Genomic DNA, 20114 nt, shown 5'->3' on the forward strand with positions numbered 1-20114 from the left:
CATCGTTTTTTTTTTGTTTTTTTTTTTTTAATAAGACAGGTTTGGGCTCGATCTGGAGATCGATTCATGGGTTTTTGTTAGGATTTTCTGATTTTGGGATGATTGTTGGTGCAAAATGCCAAAATTTTACTATTTTAGCTGGAAATATACTCAAATCCTATTATGATAGATTGATAGTACAAGCAATAATTTATAAATACACAAACTCTCTTATGTAGATTAAATCGTTATTATTATTTATGTGTTGTATGAAAACATATTACTCTGTAGTTCAATTGAGCAAAAAGAGGGGGTAGATTCAAATTTTGTCTGTGTCATTATGTACTCCGTATAATTCTTTCTTCAATGGTTGACTTAGATTCATAAGACGTTCAATTTACACTTCATAAATTCATAATGTATTCCTTATCATATTGTATGACCATTAGACTGTAAGACCTTGATCACTTTCTTGTCAAAAAAAAAAAAAAATTGCTCACTTTACTTTACAAAATAAAACGAAGTATTCAGTAAAAATAATTCCACTTCAGTAAAAATAAGTTTATTTCATGAAATTAACTTATTTCAGCAAAAATCATTAACTTTATAAGAGAAATTTAATAGAAAATTGATAAATTTAATTTCTGTTCGATAAAAATAATTTAATTTAATTTCAGTTAAATTAAGTAATCTATTATACGGAGTATAATTTAAGAGACACTTTTTCAACTTTTAACCACAACACTTCAAACTCTTAATCCTCAAATCTTAAACAAATTCAATAACTCCCATAAAAACATTGACATATATGATTAATATATTATGTGCTTTAGCACGGATGCACTCTAGTTTAAATAATTGAACAAAGATAAGGTTTTTTTTTATTTTTTTTTTTATACAAATATAAGAAAACTTTTTCTATACAAAATAAACTTGAAAATATAGATGTCATACAGTTGGACTCTCTCCATATATACTAATTTGTAATTCTATTTCAATAAGGATTAGGAATCGTTACTTTATAAATAAAATTAGTAGATTATACTTGTAAAAAAAAAAAAAAACAAATATTCATACACACTACTATATATATATATATATATATATATATATATATATATATATATATATATATATATATATATATATATATATATATATTTTGGATCAAATGCAACAAAATCTTAATACAAACATGGCTTCTCCTCTCAATAACAACAATAGCCACCAAATCAAGACAACATGTATTTTCAGTTTCAGTTCAATCAGCTTCTCTTGGTCCACAATTTGGATGTGATTTGGTATTCTGGGTTGTCCAGGCTCCGTGGCTCTTGGTCTGCTGCACGATCTTTTCAGTATTTTCTTATCTTAGATCCTCCTGAACTAGTTCTTAGTGTGTGTGGTTTTTTTATGTTCATGTATTAGTCTGTTTAGGTTGTAATCCTGTTTTTCTTTAATAGTATCTTTTGTCAAAAAAAAAAAAAAAAAAAAAGACAACATGTACAGCAATCCCGGTCATTCGTATCATGTCCATTGGTAATCATTCAAAATATCATTCAAAAGACGACTTGAACTCACTAATCATCAAACTCAAAATCAAAGTTGATTTGAAACCATTAAATAACATTGACGGAAGAGTGTCATCACACATATCCATCAACAACAAATTTCGCATACCACGACAAGAGCTTACATCAGACGATGCTAGCCCTAGTTCCGGCTCATGGGCTCATGTATCGAATATAATTTCCGATATCTCACCATACATCCACTTTCCGTTGCACTGGGTGAATCACACACGTCGTACCACTCAGACAACACATGTACTGTAATACCTCGTATTTTTATGTATTTTATAAAGTATTTAAGTATTAATAAAATGTATTGTCAAGGGCTCAAGTATTTTAATTAAATATTTTAAAGGGTTAAAGTATTTTAAATATAAAGTTTTATAAAAGTAAAATATGTTTTGGGCCAAACGTTTATTAATTATTGGGCAATGTAAATTATTCCTACATACTCTTATTGGAATAACCCATTCCAAAACCTATAACTTAAGCCCTATCCCATAACTCATGCCCACATTTTTATAAGGCCAAATTTAACCCTACACTCTCTACTCTATAAATACCCCATGAATCCCCAAAAATTTCCCACACAAAAAGTTAGTCTTATTTTTTCCTCTCCTTTGTTTTATTAATTTGTGTAATTATAATTATTGATGTATGGGTTTTGATTTTATTGTTTGAAATTAATTTAATTAGTATCAAATTGTATTTTGATGATTAAACTTTATAATTTTCAGATTTTGTAAATTTTATAACCTAGGGTTTTTATGAACAATTGAATTAGAGCTTTTATAGTAATGATGTTTTGAAATTTTGGTGATTATAACTACTGATTAGTTTAACTTAATTCCAGATTTATTTTGAACACGCAAATTCATGTTTTAATAATTAGATTTCCATTCGTTAATATTAATCCTGTTTTAATCCCGATCAGGTTCTGAACTCGTCCGATTTTGATAAAAAAAAAGTAGTGTTTTTCGTGTGAAAACAACGTTTTAAGAAATATTTACTACCTTTGGTAGTGAGCTCCACCCTCTCGTTGCCAAATTCAACCTCTAAATATGATTTTCGGGCAGTTTTTGATTTTTAACGAAGTTTTTTTTTATGCTTTAAATTTAATCCTTGAGTTTAAAAGGGGTAAGAGATTGATAGAGAATATCCATAGAATATTCTCATCTTAGGTTTAGGATATATTTTGTATAATATTATCTTTGATATCTATACATATCTTATGTTACCTAATAGGGTTAATGTTTTCATGGATAATTTAAGTATAAAGATGTATTTTGATGAAGTTTTAAAGGATTTTTGATTAGTTTAAAATGTTAGAATTTTATTTAAAGTAGTATAATTGTGATTTTTAATAAAAGGGTGTGATTATCCATTAAAAAGGAGTTTAATTAGGGGTTTTTAAATAATTTTCAGATTATTATAAGTTATTTAAAGTGAGTTTAAGTTGCTGGAAATTATGTATACAAGGGTAATTAATATAGTATTATTGTCCCTTTATGTAGGAGACTTGGTTCGAGAATTGTTGTAGAGTACTCGGTTATTTTAAGAGCTTATTTGAGGTACGTTCGCGTACTTAGCATATTTTGATGATGTAGAATCATGCTAGGCTTGATTTCAATCAATTACAAGTAGTATCATGCTAAGGTTTATGTATGGAACTGTGAATTAATGGTGTTGGTGATTGAATTGTGAAGCATGAATTATTTGTGATGGTTGTGGATTGGAAAATTATATTTTGGGCATGTTGTGTTTGAACCACATTTTTATTTATGGCGCGTTAGAAGGCATGATTAATTAAACTACCTGTTTAATTATGTTTGGAATATTGAAAAAGAATTTTATTATGGTTCAAATAATTTTTATTGATGCTTTAAGCATGAGGAAGAAGCTATATAAGTGTCTATGTACACGAGGAATAAATTTTATGTTGGTGCCTTTGTGCACTTAAGGTGTTTTTAACATTGAGGGATAGGATTTTTGGCGCATTATGCGTTTAAGGTGTCTTTGACACTGAGGTAGAATTAAAAAGGGTTCAACATTAAATAATATGTGGTCACTAAGTGTTCAAGAATTAATTTGGTATGTGTGGTTGATTGAATAATTATTGTTGATTGTTTTCTGATGCTTTGAGAGTCATCACCAAGTCCAATAAAAGGTAAATAACGTAAAGTGAAAGAGATTACGCACCAAAACTCTTGGAACATATATACCTTGAGTATGAACAATGGGGGGAGTTATGGGGTTTTACATTTAGCCATAACTTCTAATGGAGTACATGATGTTGTACATTCCTTTTTATTTATTATTATGCGCAGGAATTCCGCCACCTTTGAGTGGTTTTGTCGCTGGCACGGTTAGCTCCCGTGTCAGTTAACCTCAATTTATTTGGGGAGGTTAGTAGGAGGAAACCCGTTCGATGCGTAATCAATGCTAAATAAATTATTTAGTGTCTAGTTAAAAGTCTTGTTGAATGTTGTGTGTGCTTTTTCACAGGTGCATTGAGGTAAGGGTGTGTTTATAAGTGAAAACATGATAGTGTGTTTAATTACGCTTATGTACTCAGCTTTGCTGATTGTGTGTGTTTGTGTGTTTTGGCCATGTCTTTATCTTGGCCCTATGATGACCCATTTTTAATGGAGAGTAGTGGAAACAAGTAGAGATAAACTTTTCAGGTATTGAAGCATAATCATGATGGGGCATGAGAGAAGAGTGAATCTTACTAGCTTTCATTAGGTTACGAGGTGTTTTATGCTTTATTTATTTATGACATATTTTATGTGGAATAACACAAAGGTTTGGTTTTGGAACGGTTTTGAATAAGGACCTTTAATGGTTCCAAGTTGTAGTTTGATTTTATTTGAATTTGTTTGTTTGGTTTTAAACTTTATTTTCGTTTGGTTGACCTATGAGTTGACTTGTTTAAACGGTTTTTAATTTTGAGTCTTCCGCTGTGTATCTTTGATAATTGCCTTAGCCGTTTTCACGGTGGCGGTAATGTCTTAATTATTCCTAAATAGTTTATAAAGAGTAGAATGGATATTTAAAGGAAAGGAATTTCTAGGGTGTTACATGTACGTCTTGAGAGGCATGAACAATTGGTATAGTGTATTCTGCAGGCAGCACGATCAATGGCGCATGATGGGACAACGATGACGGAGGCCGACCAACAGCCTAATAGCAAGCCGCACCGCGAGTTGCATCTACGAATAAGTGAGACTGCTCGAGATTCTTGAATAATAATTTAGAACATAACAAGAATATAATAAGAATATAATGAATATTAATGTATTACGTAGTGTTAATTCTTATTTCTCGTTTTCTCAAAAACTATTTTTTTTTCTTTTCACTTCCTAAATTGCGAAAAATAACTTACAAAATTATGGTAAAATTTTTGTCCTAAATAAGTTTAAATACAATGTATGTATATTTGCTTATGTTGCAAGTATTAAAAAGTCATGGTCAATGATAGTCAACATGATAATTTGGTCAAGTTCAGTGTTGGGATATAGACCTATGGGGTGATAATTCAAGAAAGTGCTAGGATTTAGAACAGAACAGAGTAATCAAAGCTAAGAAAACAGAGTAACCATAGCAGCCAAGGTAATTGTATTGCAACCAAGGTGACTTACAATACAAGCATTCTTTCGAGAGGAAGGTTCTCTCCAAAACAGTCTCCTTAATCAATTTTATTTATGGATTACTATTTTACCCTCTCCCATCCAAAACTGACTTTTAACAAAATTCCCTTCTCAACCCCTGCTAACATTCTTGGGCCTCCTTGCACAAGTAAAGCGAATACTAGGCCTGGTCTGATTCCTTGCAGAAAGTTGTTAATGTATAGAATTATTATGTGCTCTTGAGTCTTGATGTTAGGGGTGAGCAAAACTCCAGGGTAATTTGACTGGAACCGAAACCTGCTCAGAACCGCAGGTTTCAGAACCGGAACCTGTAGATCAGGTTCCGATACAGATTTTGGTTCCGGGTAATAAAAATGGGAACCTATTGTAACAGGTTCCGGTTTCGGGTAATAAAATTTTAAACCCGAAACCTGTAGGGTATCCTGTTAGTATAGGTTCCCTATAGGATATATGAAACCGAAACCTATCATTTAAGCCCAAGTATAAAAATCCCTATATCAAAATTATATCACCTACCTCTATCTTTCTTCTTTTCCAATTTTCATCTTACTCTTAATGGTTTAATTAATGGTATTAATAAAAGTATTTATAATTTTGTATTAAATATTTTAGACAATCAAGTAACTATTAAGCTTACTTTCAAAGACATGATACCCTGTTCCGAAACCGAAACCTGCAGGTTCCGTTTCCATTTCCTAATTTTTAGGAACCTATTGAACAAGTTTCGATTCCGGTTTCTATTTTTAGGAACCTGTTGCAACAAATGCCGGTTTACAGGGTACCCTGCTACACTCACCCCTACTTGATGTACCGTAAATATTGACAAAAGAATTATTTCCTACTCCCTATGTCCCTTTGTTTTTGCTCCATTATTTCCTTAACTATGTGCTCTTGAGTCAATAACAGAGTTTTCGTTAGATCTAATTAACCTTATTATTTTTTTTTAATCTCCTAAATTGCAGAGGAAAAGAAAAAAATTATTGTAAGTTTTATGTCAACACTTACAAAAAAGCTTGGTCAACATAAAAAAAAAAAACGTCAACATAGAAATTTCATGGTCAGTATTAATCATGGGAAAAGCTAATGAATCATGGGAAAAGCTAATGAATCATTGTTGCGTTAATCATAGGAAAAGCTCATGTAGGAAGATCTAACTGTTTTCTTAACATATACAAGATCTTTGACTAAGCAAATATGGTCAAGTTCAGCCTAATTCTGTTGCAGATTTATAAGGATACATGACAAACTGAAAATCTTATCCCCTCCTTCCTTCGCCAAATACAAGTACTCCAGTTTATTGAGCGGTTTGAGCCTCTTAGCACTTGTGTGTAAAATTATACATTGAAGTATTGAACATACTAGATATGTAAGAGTAGCAATTTTACGTTCTCACTCGTGTGCGTTACACCCTGCTTGATTTTTATGGTTAATCCTTAAAATGGAAGAAATATATTAGTTATAAACAAAAAATGCTCGGAACCAACAATTACAAAAACAAAAATACACAAGATCAAAGAACATGATGTCAAAAAATAAAATCTAGCTCGTTAAAAATTCAACTAAAACAATCAATTGTATTCAAAATTTGCATTTGGGGTAAAATTAAAACCTATTCAAGTCCAATTCTGCAAATGGGATTCTTCTTCATCAATCCCAGATCAACCTGACAACCAAGAAAACGTCCAAGTGTTAAACAAAATGCCAATAAAGAATTCTAATAAACTAAAGCTATAGATATTCATAAGAAATACCTTGTGCCCGAATAGATCCCTTATGTTATCGATTCCATACAAGATCATTGTAGGCCTGCAAAAACAAAAAAGCTAAATAAAAAAACAGTTCCTCTTTTCACGATGCTCACACATACTTGCAATTGATTACATATTTACGTCCATTTCAATATCCCATTTCTTGAGTCCAAAAAAAAAACACCAATTGTCACAAATTATTTAAAAGCCATGATAAGTTTGTCATCTAATATCAATCCCACTTCACCTTTTCTTTTTTGTTGGTTCTAGTCATTTCTTTGCCACAATATAAGGAATCAATACTAGATATTCTTATAAGAAAACATAGTTTTTCTATCAGCTAAAGTAGCCACAAAATAAAGAAATCAGTACTATTTATCCTTTTAAAATAGAAAACATATTTCAGTTTGCTTGAAAGTGCTCTAACAAAATTGTGACTGGTATATCTTAACTGCAGTATTCATTATTAGAGAAATGAAACCATATTTAAGCTCACCTTTCAAGGGATAACCCCCATGCAACTACACGGACATCATCTGGAAGCCCCATTGGAAGCAACATCTCTGGTCTGAACATACCAGAATTTCCTATCTCCACCCACTTTCCGAAGCCTTCATGATAACTGACAAATCAAAGATCGGAGGTTTCAATGCAAGTGACAATTTGACAGATTTGCAAAGCAAAATGAACAGGTCCCAACTGGATGAGTTTGGTTCATATTCCAGTCCAAACCAGATTATGCATATCCACAAATTCGATCATGGACACAGCGAATACAAATACTTGTGCAAAAGAACATGACATGATTTTTTGAAATATAAAAATAGGTATTTTCTCTAAATCACAATGACATGTATAGTACATTCACATTATACACTACTGTTCTTTGAAAATCTTCCTTACCTGAATATCTCCATACTAGGCTCAGTGTAAGGGTTGTACGCAGGCTTGAAACGAAGTTTCGTCATCCCTGCACAAGTCATAAAACACTTCTTTACATCACCAGAAGTCATCCAAGTTTAAAACAAAGTGTCGCTTAAAGCTATATTCCAGATTCAGAGATACAAATCACACAGTAGTTATAAGAAAAAAGTTTCAAGGAAGTATATACTGAGTAGCATCCTGCAAAAGCTTAAATTTGGAGTTCTGGCCATCCAAAGAGTTTCAAAAACTATGCTGAGTAGCATCAAGAAATATGTTGGTTTTCTATTCTCACTTTGAACAGATATTCAGATTCTCTTTGTCAAACAGACCACAGAATAATTTTGTAGCATGACATTTACAAAAGCTAGACAATAACTTGAATAAACAGAGGCAAATCTTACCTAGACGTGAAAAAAAGTCATGCAGTACGCCAATAAGATCCCCTAGGGTGAGGCCTCGATCACATATAAGGCCTGAAATGAGAAGATACATAATTAGGTGAGTAACACACAACAAATTCTCATTACTTTATCAGAGGACTTTTGATGTACTGCGAATTCAAAGGTAACTTTACAAAATTACAGACTTATGAGCAATAAATGTTAAACAGACATGACACAAGTTTAATTATTTTATTTATTTTAAAACAATTGGCAGTGCAATAAGAAATTGGCCCTGTTGACCTTAAAGGGTACGGCGGCATGAGAATCAAAATTTGCAGCCAACCTTTGCCATACATATACCCAATATTTAGAAATAGGACTAATGCCCAACTATGAAATAAACAAAATGTTCACCTTCTATCTGATGGAATTCTGCCAAGTGTGTCCTGTCAACGGCTTCATTTCTGAACACACGATCTATTGAAAAGTATTTTCGAGGAGCAAACGGTTTCTACAAGCATAAGAAAAAACATGATCAGAAAAAAGATACATCAATCCAATTGAACACTATAACTTGGCAAAGCCATTAAGCATAAGATACAGATTAAATAAAAGCATAAAGGAGTATTAAAGCAAAAGACCTCTCCATATCCAATGTAGAACTTAAAATGGTTTCACATCTTCACCACTTAACATTTTGCCAAGCATTTGTAATCATTGTTGCAAATTATAGTTAATTTATTATATTTTCATTTAATAAAGGGTTATTTGTGGGCTTCCAAGGTGTTAGCTTGAATCTTGTGTTATATATTGTTAGAATTATTTTTCTGATAGACTGATTTGCATTATAGGCGTGTCTTTGGCTCCTTGGCTTTTCTTGCCAATTTGTCATGCTTATTTAGGATTCTACATGAATTAAGATTTCTTAGGTTGGTTTGTAGCAGTGTATATAAACACGACCGACACAATGAGACATTTTTTATCCATCCATTGATTTTCTTTTTGGTCTACTCAGATCCATATCAATGATAGAGGACCAAAAGAGCCTACCAAGGACTAGGGTTGAATTTTTATATGTTACACAAACATGTAAACATCTAACCATTTAACCATCCATAAATACACACATCAAAACAGAAACAAAAAGCCATGGTATTCACATCTCTTCTGAAGTATAAAGAAATGGGATAACAATATCAAAAAAAAAAAAAAATTGGTATAACAGTATAAAAAAATAATACTTTACAAAATGGGATAACAATATTAAAAATAAAAATTAAAACAAAAAAAAAAAGATCTCTTTTGTGCATATGTAAAAAACATCTAATTAGCACCCCAACCATCAAATATGAAGACATTCAATTTGGAATGGAATTAAGGCAATGGCAAAATGATGTCAATTATTCTATACAAAATATGATAACTCTAAAGAGACAGAGAGGGTCCTGAGAGGTTCAACTACCACTAAAAACTTGCAGCAATTAAATCGTTACTGTCCCAAAATACCTGTGCAAGTTTATATAGCATTCTTGAAGAAACAGCAGTTGTATGTGTTCGCAAAAGATTTTTGTTCGCCTCCTCTCTTTTCCAGTCATATCCATACCTACATTTAACATCATTCTGAATAATTAAGAGACAATTTTAGAACAAAATATTAAACAGTACTTACAGTTTGTAGGTACTTTGGGGGTCACATGTAAATATTTGAAGTAGCTAACTCCATGTTTCCAGATTCAAATACATAGAAAAACAGGAGTGACAAAACAGCACCCCAGGACTGACACTACCTTAGTTTCATATAAGCATACATTTTTTAGGCATGTTTGACCATGCTTGATTATATATACTTCCTCCGTTTTTTTGTTATTGCACCATAGGGGTTGGGTGCAAATATTTTGGTAGTGGAAAAAAGTAAGAGAGAGAAAGGTAAAAATACAAAATTGCCCATGTGACATATTGATAAATTAAAAAAGTAAGTGTAAAAAAGCAAGGGTATGTTGGGTATTTGTAGTGTGAACACAAATAATTTTTTTCCTAAAGAGGAAATGGTGCAATATTTGTGAAACTTCCCAAAAAGGCAAGTGGTGCAATAATAAAAGAACGGAGGAAGTATATATATATATAATCTTCATTGAGCAAAAGTTATGAAATTTGATATTTGTAAACATGTCAACTAATAAGAAACAGAGGAAATAAAATGTTAGTAGATAATAGAATGAGATTGAACAAAATAAAAAAAGAAGAATGTATACCCTCTGGAACCATAACCACCTGATTCGTGAACACACTTTACCCTCTCAACATAATCTTCAGGCAGCCATTGTGTAGTGGACGGTTCTGCAGAGTAGCAAAATTACATATTCAATAAGCACAAAAACCAATGTTCCAAAGTTGCAAATTAGGTTGGCACAACCTCGTAAAAGTAATCACCATAGCTAGGTCAGTGTAGAAAAACTATAAACCCTAGGTTTGCGCAAGAACATTTTAAAAAATGAAGATCCTTCAGATTATCCATTATCAAAAGGCAAAAAAACAATTGCTGTATAATAATATTAATATATTAGGACATCAGTATAATTAAGAAACCTTCCGCAATCTCTTAAATGAGCATCAATATCAGTTGACAACACAATTAAAGTGGTTTTATGGTAATACAGCAATAGCAACAATAACAATCATTCCCAACAAAGCAACAAATCAGGGCTAGGATAGGTAAGATGTACTCAGCCTTCCAGGTACTTTTCTAAAAATCCCACAAAAAACTATATCGTAATACTACCTCCGTTACATATTATTTGCAACGATTTGACATAAAGTAGAGAGGAAAAATGTCTAATCGTTGCAAATAATATGTAACAGAGGTAGTATTACAGAGAAATTGCAGAAAAAGTGAAGGTTTACCTGAGGTTGAAGAATAATTTCAAAAGAAACTGATATAAAAGATGGAACAATAGATGTCTTAAAGATGCTATAAACAAGATGAATTACAACAAACCTTTTAGAAAAAAAGTGTCATGTGAATCACGAGCTGGGTGTTGTTGTGGCTGGAACAACGCATCAAAATTCCAAAAGCTAAAAGAAAAAAATTGTTTTCATTAAAAAAAAATAAATAAATCCAAGCAAAACATGAAGATGCAAATTTCCAAGTCCAAACTAAAAATATCCCTGTATTGGGTAGTGCAAATAATCCTCTCTGTCTCTCTCTCTAAAGAGAATTGACTTCTAACCATAGAAACCATGGCCTTAAACATATCTATTTCAAGAACAAAATTAATTAGTATGGATTTCCAAGTCTCCCAGCAATCAACCACAAGAAAAAAGAATACAGCTAATAGTGTAAAAATCTCCTTTAACTGCAGCAAAAAGAATCCCACCCATAATTATCCTCCTCAAAGTCTTTTTAGTAACAAGACCAAGTACAAATAATGAAATAGGACATTTTCCAAATAAATTAGTCTCCAATCAAATAAAATACGTTCATTGCCAGACCATGGGTTCACTGCTATTGTTTATCCGCTAGATAGAATATCCAACAGGCTGCTCCTTGTTGAAACATCACTTAACATGTGTAGTGGGGAAAAAGAATCAAAGAAAGCCGCAAAAACAATTATTTAACTGCTAGTCACCATTTGTGATTATTGGAAATAAAAACTGTGCATAGACTACTACTCTCTTAGCTTAGGCCTCTTAAATGCAAAGAGATTATTTAACTTGTAGCGTTCTGAGTGACAGGACACAAAAGGGTCATATGACACAAAGCTTGCATTAGATATTAAAATAAATGGAACAGAATATGAATCAATGGATTCCTCATTAACTATATGACAACAGATTTGGGAGAATTTACGGCTTTCTTTGAATTCAGCAGATCATAATTTTTACTTATTACACATAGCTCTAGAAGGTAAATAGCATAGATTGGGAAGTTAAAGTATTAAAATAGAAGACATCATACAAGTATTAAATGAAAGAACAAGCATACCTGCTTTCGACATAATTGTTTGTAGGCATTTCCTCAAAGCTGCGCCCAGACCAAGACAAATTTGTGGAGCCAATAAAATATCAGTAGAGATCAGAGCAAATTCTCTCAACAAAATAAATAAATGAACAAGGAAATAGAACACAATCAAAAAAGAAGAGAGACAAATGGAATCCAACCCCATCTGAAGAAAAATGTCTTTCAATTGCTTCCGAACCTGAAACGTTGAACGATATCAGACATAACAAAAAATTTAAGAACCAGTTGACAGATCAGGATAATGAGGACAATAATAGATATTAAGAAAAGAAATCTGACAGGCAAGAATTTAGACTTGAGCAAACTAAGAAAAATCTGAGTGAAAACTAAGAAAAAATAATTTCCTTGTAGAAACTTGTGGACTTAGCAAATTAGCATTCTCCTTCACCTAAAAAAAGAGCATCTACTGCACTGAATGCCCTGCATTAATCCTATCTTCTAACATCTCTTACTAAATTACTATCAGATTGTTCAATTTGCAAAATATACCTCCTTTTTAAAAAGTTCTCAAGAATCTCCACACTTTACACTTTCGCGCTTGCCAATGTAAAACTATGACCATAATACTTGTAAGTGTTTTTTTTAAAAAAAAAAAAATAAAAAAAAAAAAAAAAAAACATTGATATTTTGATTATGAAAACTGAGACAAATCTAATGAGATGCACTTGAATATGTTTTTCATTATGTATACATAACAAACGACGGTCAAAGTGGAGTTTGTGAGTAGTGCCAAAAGATAAAATGTCAAAAAATTTCAAAAACAGGGGTATAAATAAGAAGAGATTACTTGCAGATCTTTTTTCCAATTCTATAATAGTTGCGACATCTAGCGATCTCACACAACATCCCCCATTGTAAGTTGATAAACAACCCCAAACCGCAATCGGCATAACCAGATTGATGACAGAAATATCAAATCTCAAGCAGACTGGTTAAGCATGTGCTAATATTTCATTGCCCAGTTGGAACTTGTAAACAAAATTTGACTTCTGAAACTTCTAACCACAATTAGCAACTATTTATAGCAATAGTACAAACATCAATAACATGCAGATATGCAATTCAAAATTTCAAATTAGTCAACAAGTTGCATTCAAACTAAATAACAAATTGCTGCAACCAAATGGAAATGCTTAAAAAACTACCCCTGCAAAAGAGAATTTAAGCAAATAGAACCAGCAGCCTAACCTTGAGCAAGGGGTGCAAATGACCACCTTCAGGTGGAAGACCTTTAGCATTAAAGTTGTATTCTTTGAGTTCCAAATCCTTCCAGGCACCACTTGAGATGACATGACAGCATTAGAAAGTCAAACAACAGGAAAACCAAACCAAAAAAAAAAAAAAAAAAACACACTTCTGAAACAAAATTCCCGCCACAATGTCAACAAGCCATACAAAGTTTGCTCATAGCAACACAAGTACAGATTACACTCATTACAGAGCACCAAGGCAAAAAAGGCTAATTGATAAGTATGCAAAAATTGACTAGAGAGTATGCCACAATGTAAACTGAGGAAAGGGATCACATGACACAACACCTTCACAAAGGAACAAGACCTGAAGGCCCAACAGATTTCCAAACCAATTCATCACTGAAGGTTAAAGATCACCACTGTGTTTAACCTTAAGTATTTAACCTTAGTAAGGTTAAAGATCACCACTGTGTTTTCAAACAATTTCTACCTAAGTATTTAACCTTACCAGCAACCCATAGAAACTTATTTCCCCATTACATGGTCTCCAAAAAAAAAAAAAAAAAAAAAAATTGCAAGATATTGCTGTCCTTGAATAGTTAAATGGCTTCAGAATATGTCCACTTATCACTCTCTTATATTGGGCCTACTCACTTAATTAGTACAAGAGGAAGAAACTAGGTTTTGTGCTTATAATATAATTTCACAAAATAATTAACGTTCCCCTTCTTCCTAAGTTGACAAATTTTAGACCAGGAAAAGCACAGCAGCATTGAAATTGCAATTCACGTAATAAAATGGGAGTAATGCACCATGAATAGAGAACATCCGTAGCAGCAGACTGAATATTGCACTGGTGCAAAAAAATACCCTTTTCTAATCAGATGCATGAGTGAAATACCTTTGCAAATGCTCTCGAGTCAGATCAGTTGCTGCTTTTTTCCTTTTTGGGGCATAATTTGGACCCTTGCAAATTGAGTATCCCTTCCATGTCCTAGCAAATACAAATGATGAGTTAGCAGTCTAACAGCTCGCATTGTGCATCCAGGAGACATAAACATAGGAACAGCACATGATAAGAAACTAGCATAGAGTCATTATCCAATATGTCAGCTAAAAACAGATAAAGTATAATAAGAGAGCACAAGAAATCCCTACTGCAAGGTAATCAGTTTTCTCCGTTTGAGAGCATCAATATCCTCTTGCTTAACCACCTGTAGACAAGAAATTCGCCAATTAAAGCTAAACAAAGAGACTATAGAAAAAAATTCCTTTATACATGGGCAAGGCAGACAAATTACTAAAGGCAAACACAAACAAAGTAGCAAATTAAGAAGCATACCTACAAATTTAAAATAGCTTAGTTTTAAATAACTACAGTTTTCATCGTAATAACCTATTATGAAAGCACCAAAAAGTCTGGAACTCTAGATGGATCAATAATATGAATTTTAACCCCCAACTCGCCAAGCCTTGTCAAGAGGTTACTACCAAAAGTCCCGAAAAGAAAATATTTATCAAAGAAAGAACAGCATAACTAGTAGAGAACTTACTGCCCCGGCCAAACAATATCGAAAGACGGAACCAAAGGATCCACTCTTATTCATAGAATCATAGGGCATTTGTCCAGATTCGATGTGATTTAATTAAGTTTAAATTCATGGAAGCAACCCACTACAGCAAAATTACAATACTCACATACTCTAACAACAAATTGATCAGAGAACATCGTTTACTGTTCAAATAACAACATTGGAAGATGTTACTAGTTCCTAAGCATGAGAAGCGAGACCTCATCACATGAACAATGTCAGCAATTAAAATACCAAACAAGAAAGGACAATGTCTCACCTCCTCAGCTTGTATCTGTGTAAGCAAGTCCTTGACCTTATCGTCAACATGTTGAACCTGCAACAGAAAACTAAATTAATATTTACAAAATCAAGCTGCATAAACACAAATATATACATATACAGATAAGCTTACATTTGTACTTCACTACACCAAAACAACCACCACCGCTGTCTATGTACACGTATTTGATAGAAAGATCGAATATTATAACCCTAAAACCCTTTTCTTCTTATACAATTTTACCCCGATTATAGAGCATCAATGCACTAAACAAGGCTTGACTCACTTGATAAGGTTAGGGGTTCAAATTTTGCAAGTGAGGGGGTATGGATCCCGTTACCTTTCCCCCTACTCACAACTGCTAGCCCAAGAAACTATGAAGATTGAGGTATGGGCAGGGTTCATCTCCTTACCAGTTTAAAATTAAGTTTAAAAATAAATAAATACATAAAATTGAAAAAAAGTGTATACTAAGTCACTGTGCTGAGTTATGTCTTCCAAAAATAGAGACCAACATTTAGCTACAACTGATATACAGTTCCCATGCCCTTAGTACACCTTGTGTGGTCATTCTTAATCCATTTCAATTCACTTCATAGCAGATTGCAAATCAGATTTCAAAGTATGAAGGAATTGATAGTCATAATGTATGCAAATACAAGCCTGAAACACCCAAATGTAATTTTTTTGGCTTTCTTACAACACTAACGAGGTGTTTGGTACACACAGCTAAGGTCTAAGGTATGGATATGAAGTTGCTAAAAGCCTAAAACCTATACTGCTATACATAGTGTTTGTTTAGGAAGATTTCATTTTCTAAACCTAAACCTCAAGCTCACAAGGTAATGGGTTTAAAACCCCAAGGAGACAGGAATATATCATACCAAACCCATATTCCTGAACAAAACCTAACAGTTGGAATAGAGAATCAAGTTCAAAATCCATGATTCCAAATTCATACCAACTTGTGAACCAAACACACCTTCAGTATGTTTCAAGAGTCTGATAATTCAATTCAATCTTGCCCATTTAAATAATTTACTCGAGACTTCTCAATAATTGTAACAGATGATAGTAAAGGGTGGGGACCGGACAATGTATTTTAACGGAGTCATATGGACGTTCATGTTTTGCAATGCTAGTTTATCAAAACTTAGATATTATTGCAATTATAAAAATAAAAAAAAATTTAAAAAAAAAAGACAGAGATGTTGATAATAAGGAACAAACAAGAAAAACAATAAAGTTCGAACTTTCAGGAGTAGCATAGTTTAGAAAGTAATAAATAATAACCTTTCCAATAATGGAACTTCAAGAAAATTTACCTTTCGGGATACTGATTGCTTTCCTCTCTCCACCCACTTATTCTTCATAGCCTGGGAAAATCCTATCTTAAAAACAGAAGGATCCACCTTTTTCTGCATCCAACATGAAAAATCACATTAAGATCCTTCACTTTATCAAACAGAACAAATCAAATATACTGATATACAGCAAGCAAAAAAACTGCCAACCTGAAGTTCATCAGGTGAAATACCTTCGGGTGGTATAGCTGAGAATACTTGCATTTCAGGAGAGCCTGCAGCAGCATAAAGTTTTCCTTCTTCAGTGAGAACCCAGTTTTCCTTCTTAATATCCTACAATGGCAAACACACATATTCACTATAATAAATGTGATAAATGCATAAATCCTAGAAAAAAAATTGGCCTATATACTGTAATTTCAAAAACACATATTAGCGATAAATAATCCAATTTTAATTCAAGAAAATACCTCCCCAAAAGCCTAAATCCATAGGCAACGGCGCAAACAATTTTAACTTTTACATTTTCATCAAGTTAAACAAACTGAACTAAATTCGCAAATAAGCACCCAAGTCCCACCCTCCATTTGCATAATTAATAAATAAAATGGCTACCAGAAAGAGTTGCTAAACCTCACGGCCAATAATTTCCTATCCAACCAAAATACACAAAACAACTTCTTCTTCTTCTTCTTCCTTCCTCTAATCTAATTAAGCAAAAAGATCAGTGCATACTAAGCTGATTTACATCTTCCTAACATAGGATTCACTTATAATGTTCTAAACCTCCAAGAAAAAAGAGGATTCATAAAAAAAAAAAAAAAAAAAAAATCAAGTAAATACATCCAAATCAAAATAAACTGCATAATTCAGCTTCAAGAAAATAGACAAATTCCCAATATGTAATTCATTAAGAAATCATTCAATTCCAGAGTTCAATGAAAGCAATAAAGCATGAAAGAGAAGGATAACCTGAGCAAGAACAAGCCCATAGCCATTAAGGCTCTTGGTGACATTGATCACCTCTTCATGATCAATCCCAAATTCACCGGCAAATTTTCCAGAATCTGGAATTTCTTCGCTCTTTTCCAAATAGAGCAAAATAGCGTCTTCCGCCATCTTTTGCTAATAATCCTACAATAGTTGATTGTTATTATTTGTCAATAATCATAGGTGGGTTGGAGGGGAAAACTATTTGACATTAAATGAGTATCACCAACAACAACAAAAAGAGTGAAAACAATTAAGCACTTATATAGTTATATATACACACTTCTCCAACAACAACAACAAAAAAGGGTCACATATCGCCACTTACTAACTTTTATACTAATTTGTCACTTACGCGTTAACTTTTATACCAATTTGTCATTGGTGTTTACTTTTATACCAATGTGTCACAAAATTGGCATTGCTAATCATTAAGAGGTGCTCGGCTTGAGCTCAAGCTCAATAGGATTTAGGCAAGCTTGGCTCGATGGCGAAGCTCAATGAGCCTCGAAACCCAAGCTCAGCCTAATGCTCCAATAGCCACAAAAAAGCTCAACTCGTGGACTTAATTAGGCTTGAATTATGCAACACATTATCAACCAAATTTGATTCAAGTATCACATAAATAATTTTAGTAAGCAAAGGCATATTTGATTCAATTATCAAATTTCTAGCAACATAATCGTTGGTTATAATCTTAGTAATTAGAACCAATAGTTCAAATTTTCGAACCCTAAATTAACTACACTGACAATCAAATTGAATGAAATTAAACCTTAGATTGTAAAATTGACATGATGATTACAAATAGAAACAACAAATTACCTCAGAAGGCGATTCAATGGGGGATACAAGTATCAGAAGACGCTTCAATGGAGAAATGATAGAGAGGAGGATGAGGATTTTTTTTATTTTTTATTTTTCTTAATTTCGCAATTAGAGTTGTTCAATGGGTGGAGCCCCGTTGAAGTATCTGGAGTACGGAGTATTTTAGAAATTGCGCATTAACAAGCAAAAACCCTAATCTGCCACAGCTTTATTTTACTTTATTTTTTTTGAAAGGTAAGATGATAACCTATTGAATCAGCACCTCTCACAAGTTTAGCAGCTTTGTAAGTCGCTTGAGAATAGAGGGAGAGGTAAAGGAATCCCTATTTCCAAGCATTTTGTAATTAGTGGGGTTTGAAGTTATGACCTTAAGGTCACAAGGTGAGTTCTGCACTAACTCCACCAAGCTTTGCTTGGTATAGCCACTGCTATAAATGGGTCAAGCGTCCAATAAATAAATGTGACGAGTCCAATACGGAGTTAGAAATATACGTAGTACACTTCTAGTTTTGATTTGGCACACTTCATTAAATCTAGTTTATCAAAATTACATCCAAACTTAATCCTAATCAATTACAGTAATCAAAACGTTAAGTAAATGTTGATAATAGGTTAATAACAACAATTTTGACTTAACATGACTTGACTAATAGTAATGGAGTGCATCCATTAGAAATTCCCTAAAAAAAAGGATAATATTAAGTGTTAAACAACTTCATTGCATCCTTTAGTCAAAATTAAATTGGACTCATGACTCATGTGTTATTTTTGATCTATTACATTGGGTGATTTCAAAATCAAAGTTTTTTTTTTGAGTAATTAAGTATGCAAATCGACAATCATTGACTTAACGGTTTTGAATCATATTATATGATTCTTCTCAAAATTCTTTATTTCTCCCCATGATTAGCTATGACGAATATAAAAACTCAAAGAGTCACACACCGGTTTATCTACCGATGAGAGAAAAAATGGGTGTGATTTTATCGAATCATTTAGAACCTATACTTTACTCGGGCTATAATTAAATAGACCTAACCTGATTCACATGAATTTATTGTGCACCACATTAACTTTAGATAGAATACCTTTAATTAAAAAAAAAAAAAAAAAAGGCCACTATGACAGTATGATGAAACAATATGGGTGGCAAAAATCCAATCCGAACGATTCGATCCGATCCGTGATCCAGTTGATCCTATTCGAAAAAATGGAAATTTGATCTGTTTTTTTCAATTTCGGATATCTGAAAATTTTTGGATCGAATTCGGATCACGAATCTATAAAAATCCATATTTGATCCAATACGATTTTTTAATATAAAAAAAGTTAACTAACTTTGCAACAAACTCCAATTTATAATGTTAGCTCTAATTAAAATGTAATATTGTATTTGTAATCTTGAATTTTAGTCAAGTGTTTTTTTTTTTTTTAACTCAGCTGAACTGAACTGAGCTAAATTGAATATTTTATAAGAGAAGAAAATTAGGAACTAAACTGAACTGGACTGAATTGAGCTAAACTGAACTAAACTGAATTTCATCGTATGAGAACAGGACCTAAGTAAACCTTATTGTATTATTATGCTTGAATTTGTTGCGTTTATTTAATTTTTTACAATTATTATGAAAGTTCATAAAATATAAGATTTTACACAACTCAAATAAGGGGCTAC

General features: G+C 32.5%; 1 protein-coding gene across 1 annotated transcript; it reads right to left on the reverse strand.

Annotated features, from left to right (window-relative positions):
* Positions 1-6636: 6636 nt before the first annotated feature.
* LOC145559265 (phenylalanine--tRNA ligase alpha subunit, cytoplasmic-like) lies at positions 6637-18593 on the reverse strand. Its single transcript, XM_081620699.1, has 19 exons — positions 18437-18593; positions 17594-17755; positions 16832-16954; positions 16643-16735; positions 15315-15371; positions 14622-14677; positions 14365-14457; positions 13459-13549; positions 12411-12448; positions 12235-12273; positions 11248-11324; positions 10505-10589; positions 9759-9855; positions 8667-8763; positions 8271-8342; positions 7849-7915; positions 7442-7567; positions 6949-7003; positions 6637-6860 (listed from the first exon to the last, which is right to left on the reverse strand). Exons 2-19 carry the CDS (start codon positions 17738-17740, stop codon positions 6807-6809), a joined length of 1467 nt encoding a protein of 488 aa, XP_081476825.1. The 5' UTR covers positions 17741-17755; positions 18437-18593; the 3' UTR covers positions 6637-6806.
* Between the last annotated feature and the right edge of the window lie 1521 nt (positions 18594-20114).

This window comes from Chenopodium album, chromosome 1 (assembly GCF_948465745.1).
Source record: "Chenopodium album chromosome 1, dcCheAlbu1.1, whole genome shotgun sequence".
In the NCBI taxonomy this organism is placed as follows: Eukaryota; Viridiplantae; Streptophyta; class Magnoliopsida; order Caryophyllales; family Amaranthaceae; genus Chenopodium; species Chenopodium album.

Excerpts from the sequence above, each read along its gene's own strand:
- LOC145559265 (XM_081620699.1), bottom strand. The coding sequence starts at position 17,740 with ATGGCGGAAGACGCTATTTTGCTCTATTTGGAAAAGAGCGAAGAAATT. Across the intron at positions 14,678-15,314 it reads CACAGATACAAGCTGAGGAG|GTGGTTAAGCAAGAGGATAT; the intron begins GTGAGACATTGT and ends TCTTGTCTACAG. Across the intron at positions 12,449-13,458 it reads ATTTGCACCCCTTGCTCAAG|GTTCGGAAGCAATTGAAAGA; the intron begins GTTAGGCTGCTG and ends TCAACGTTTCAG.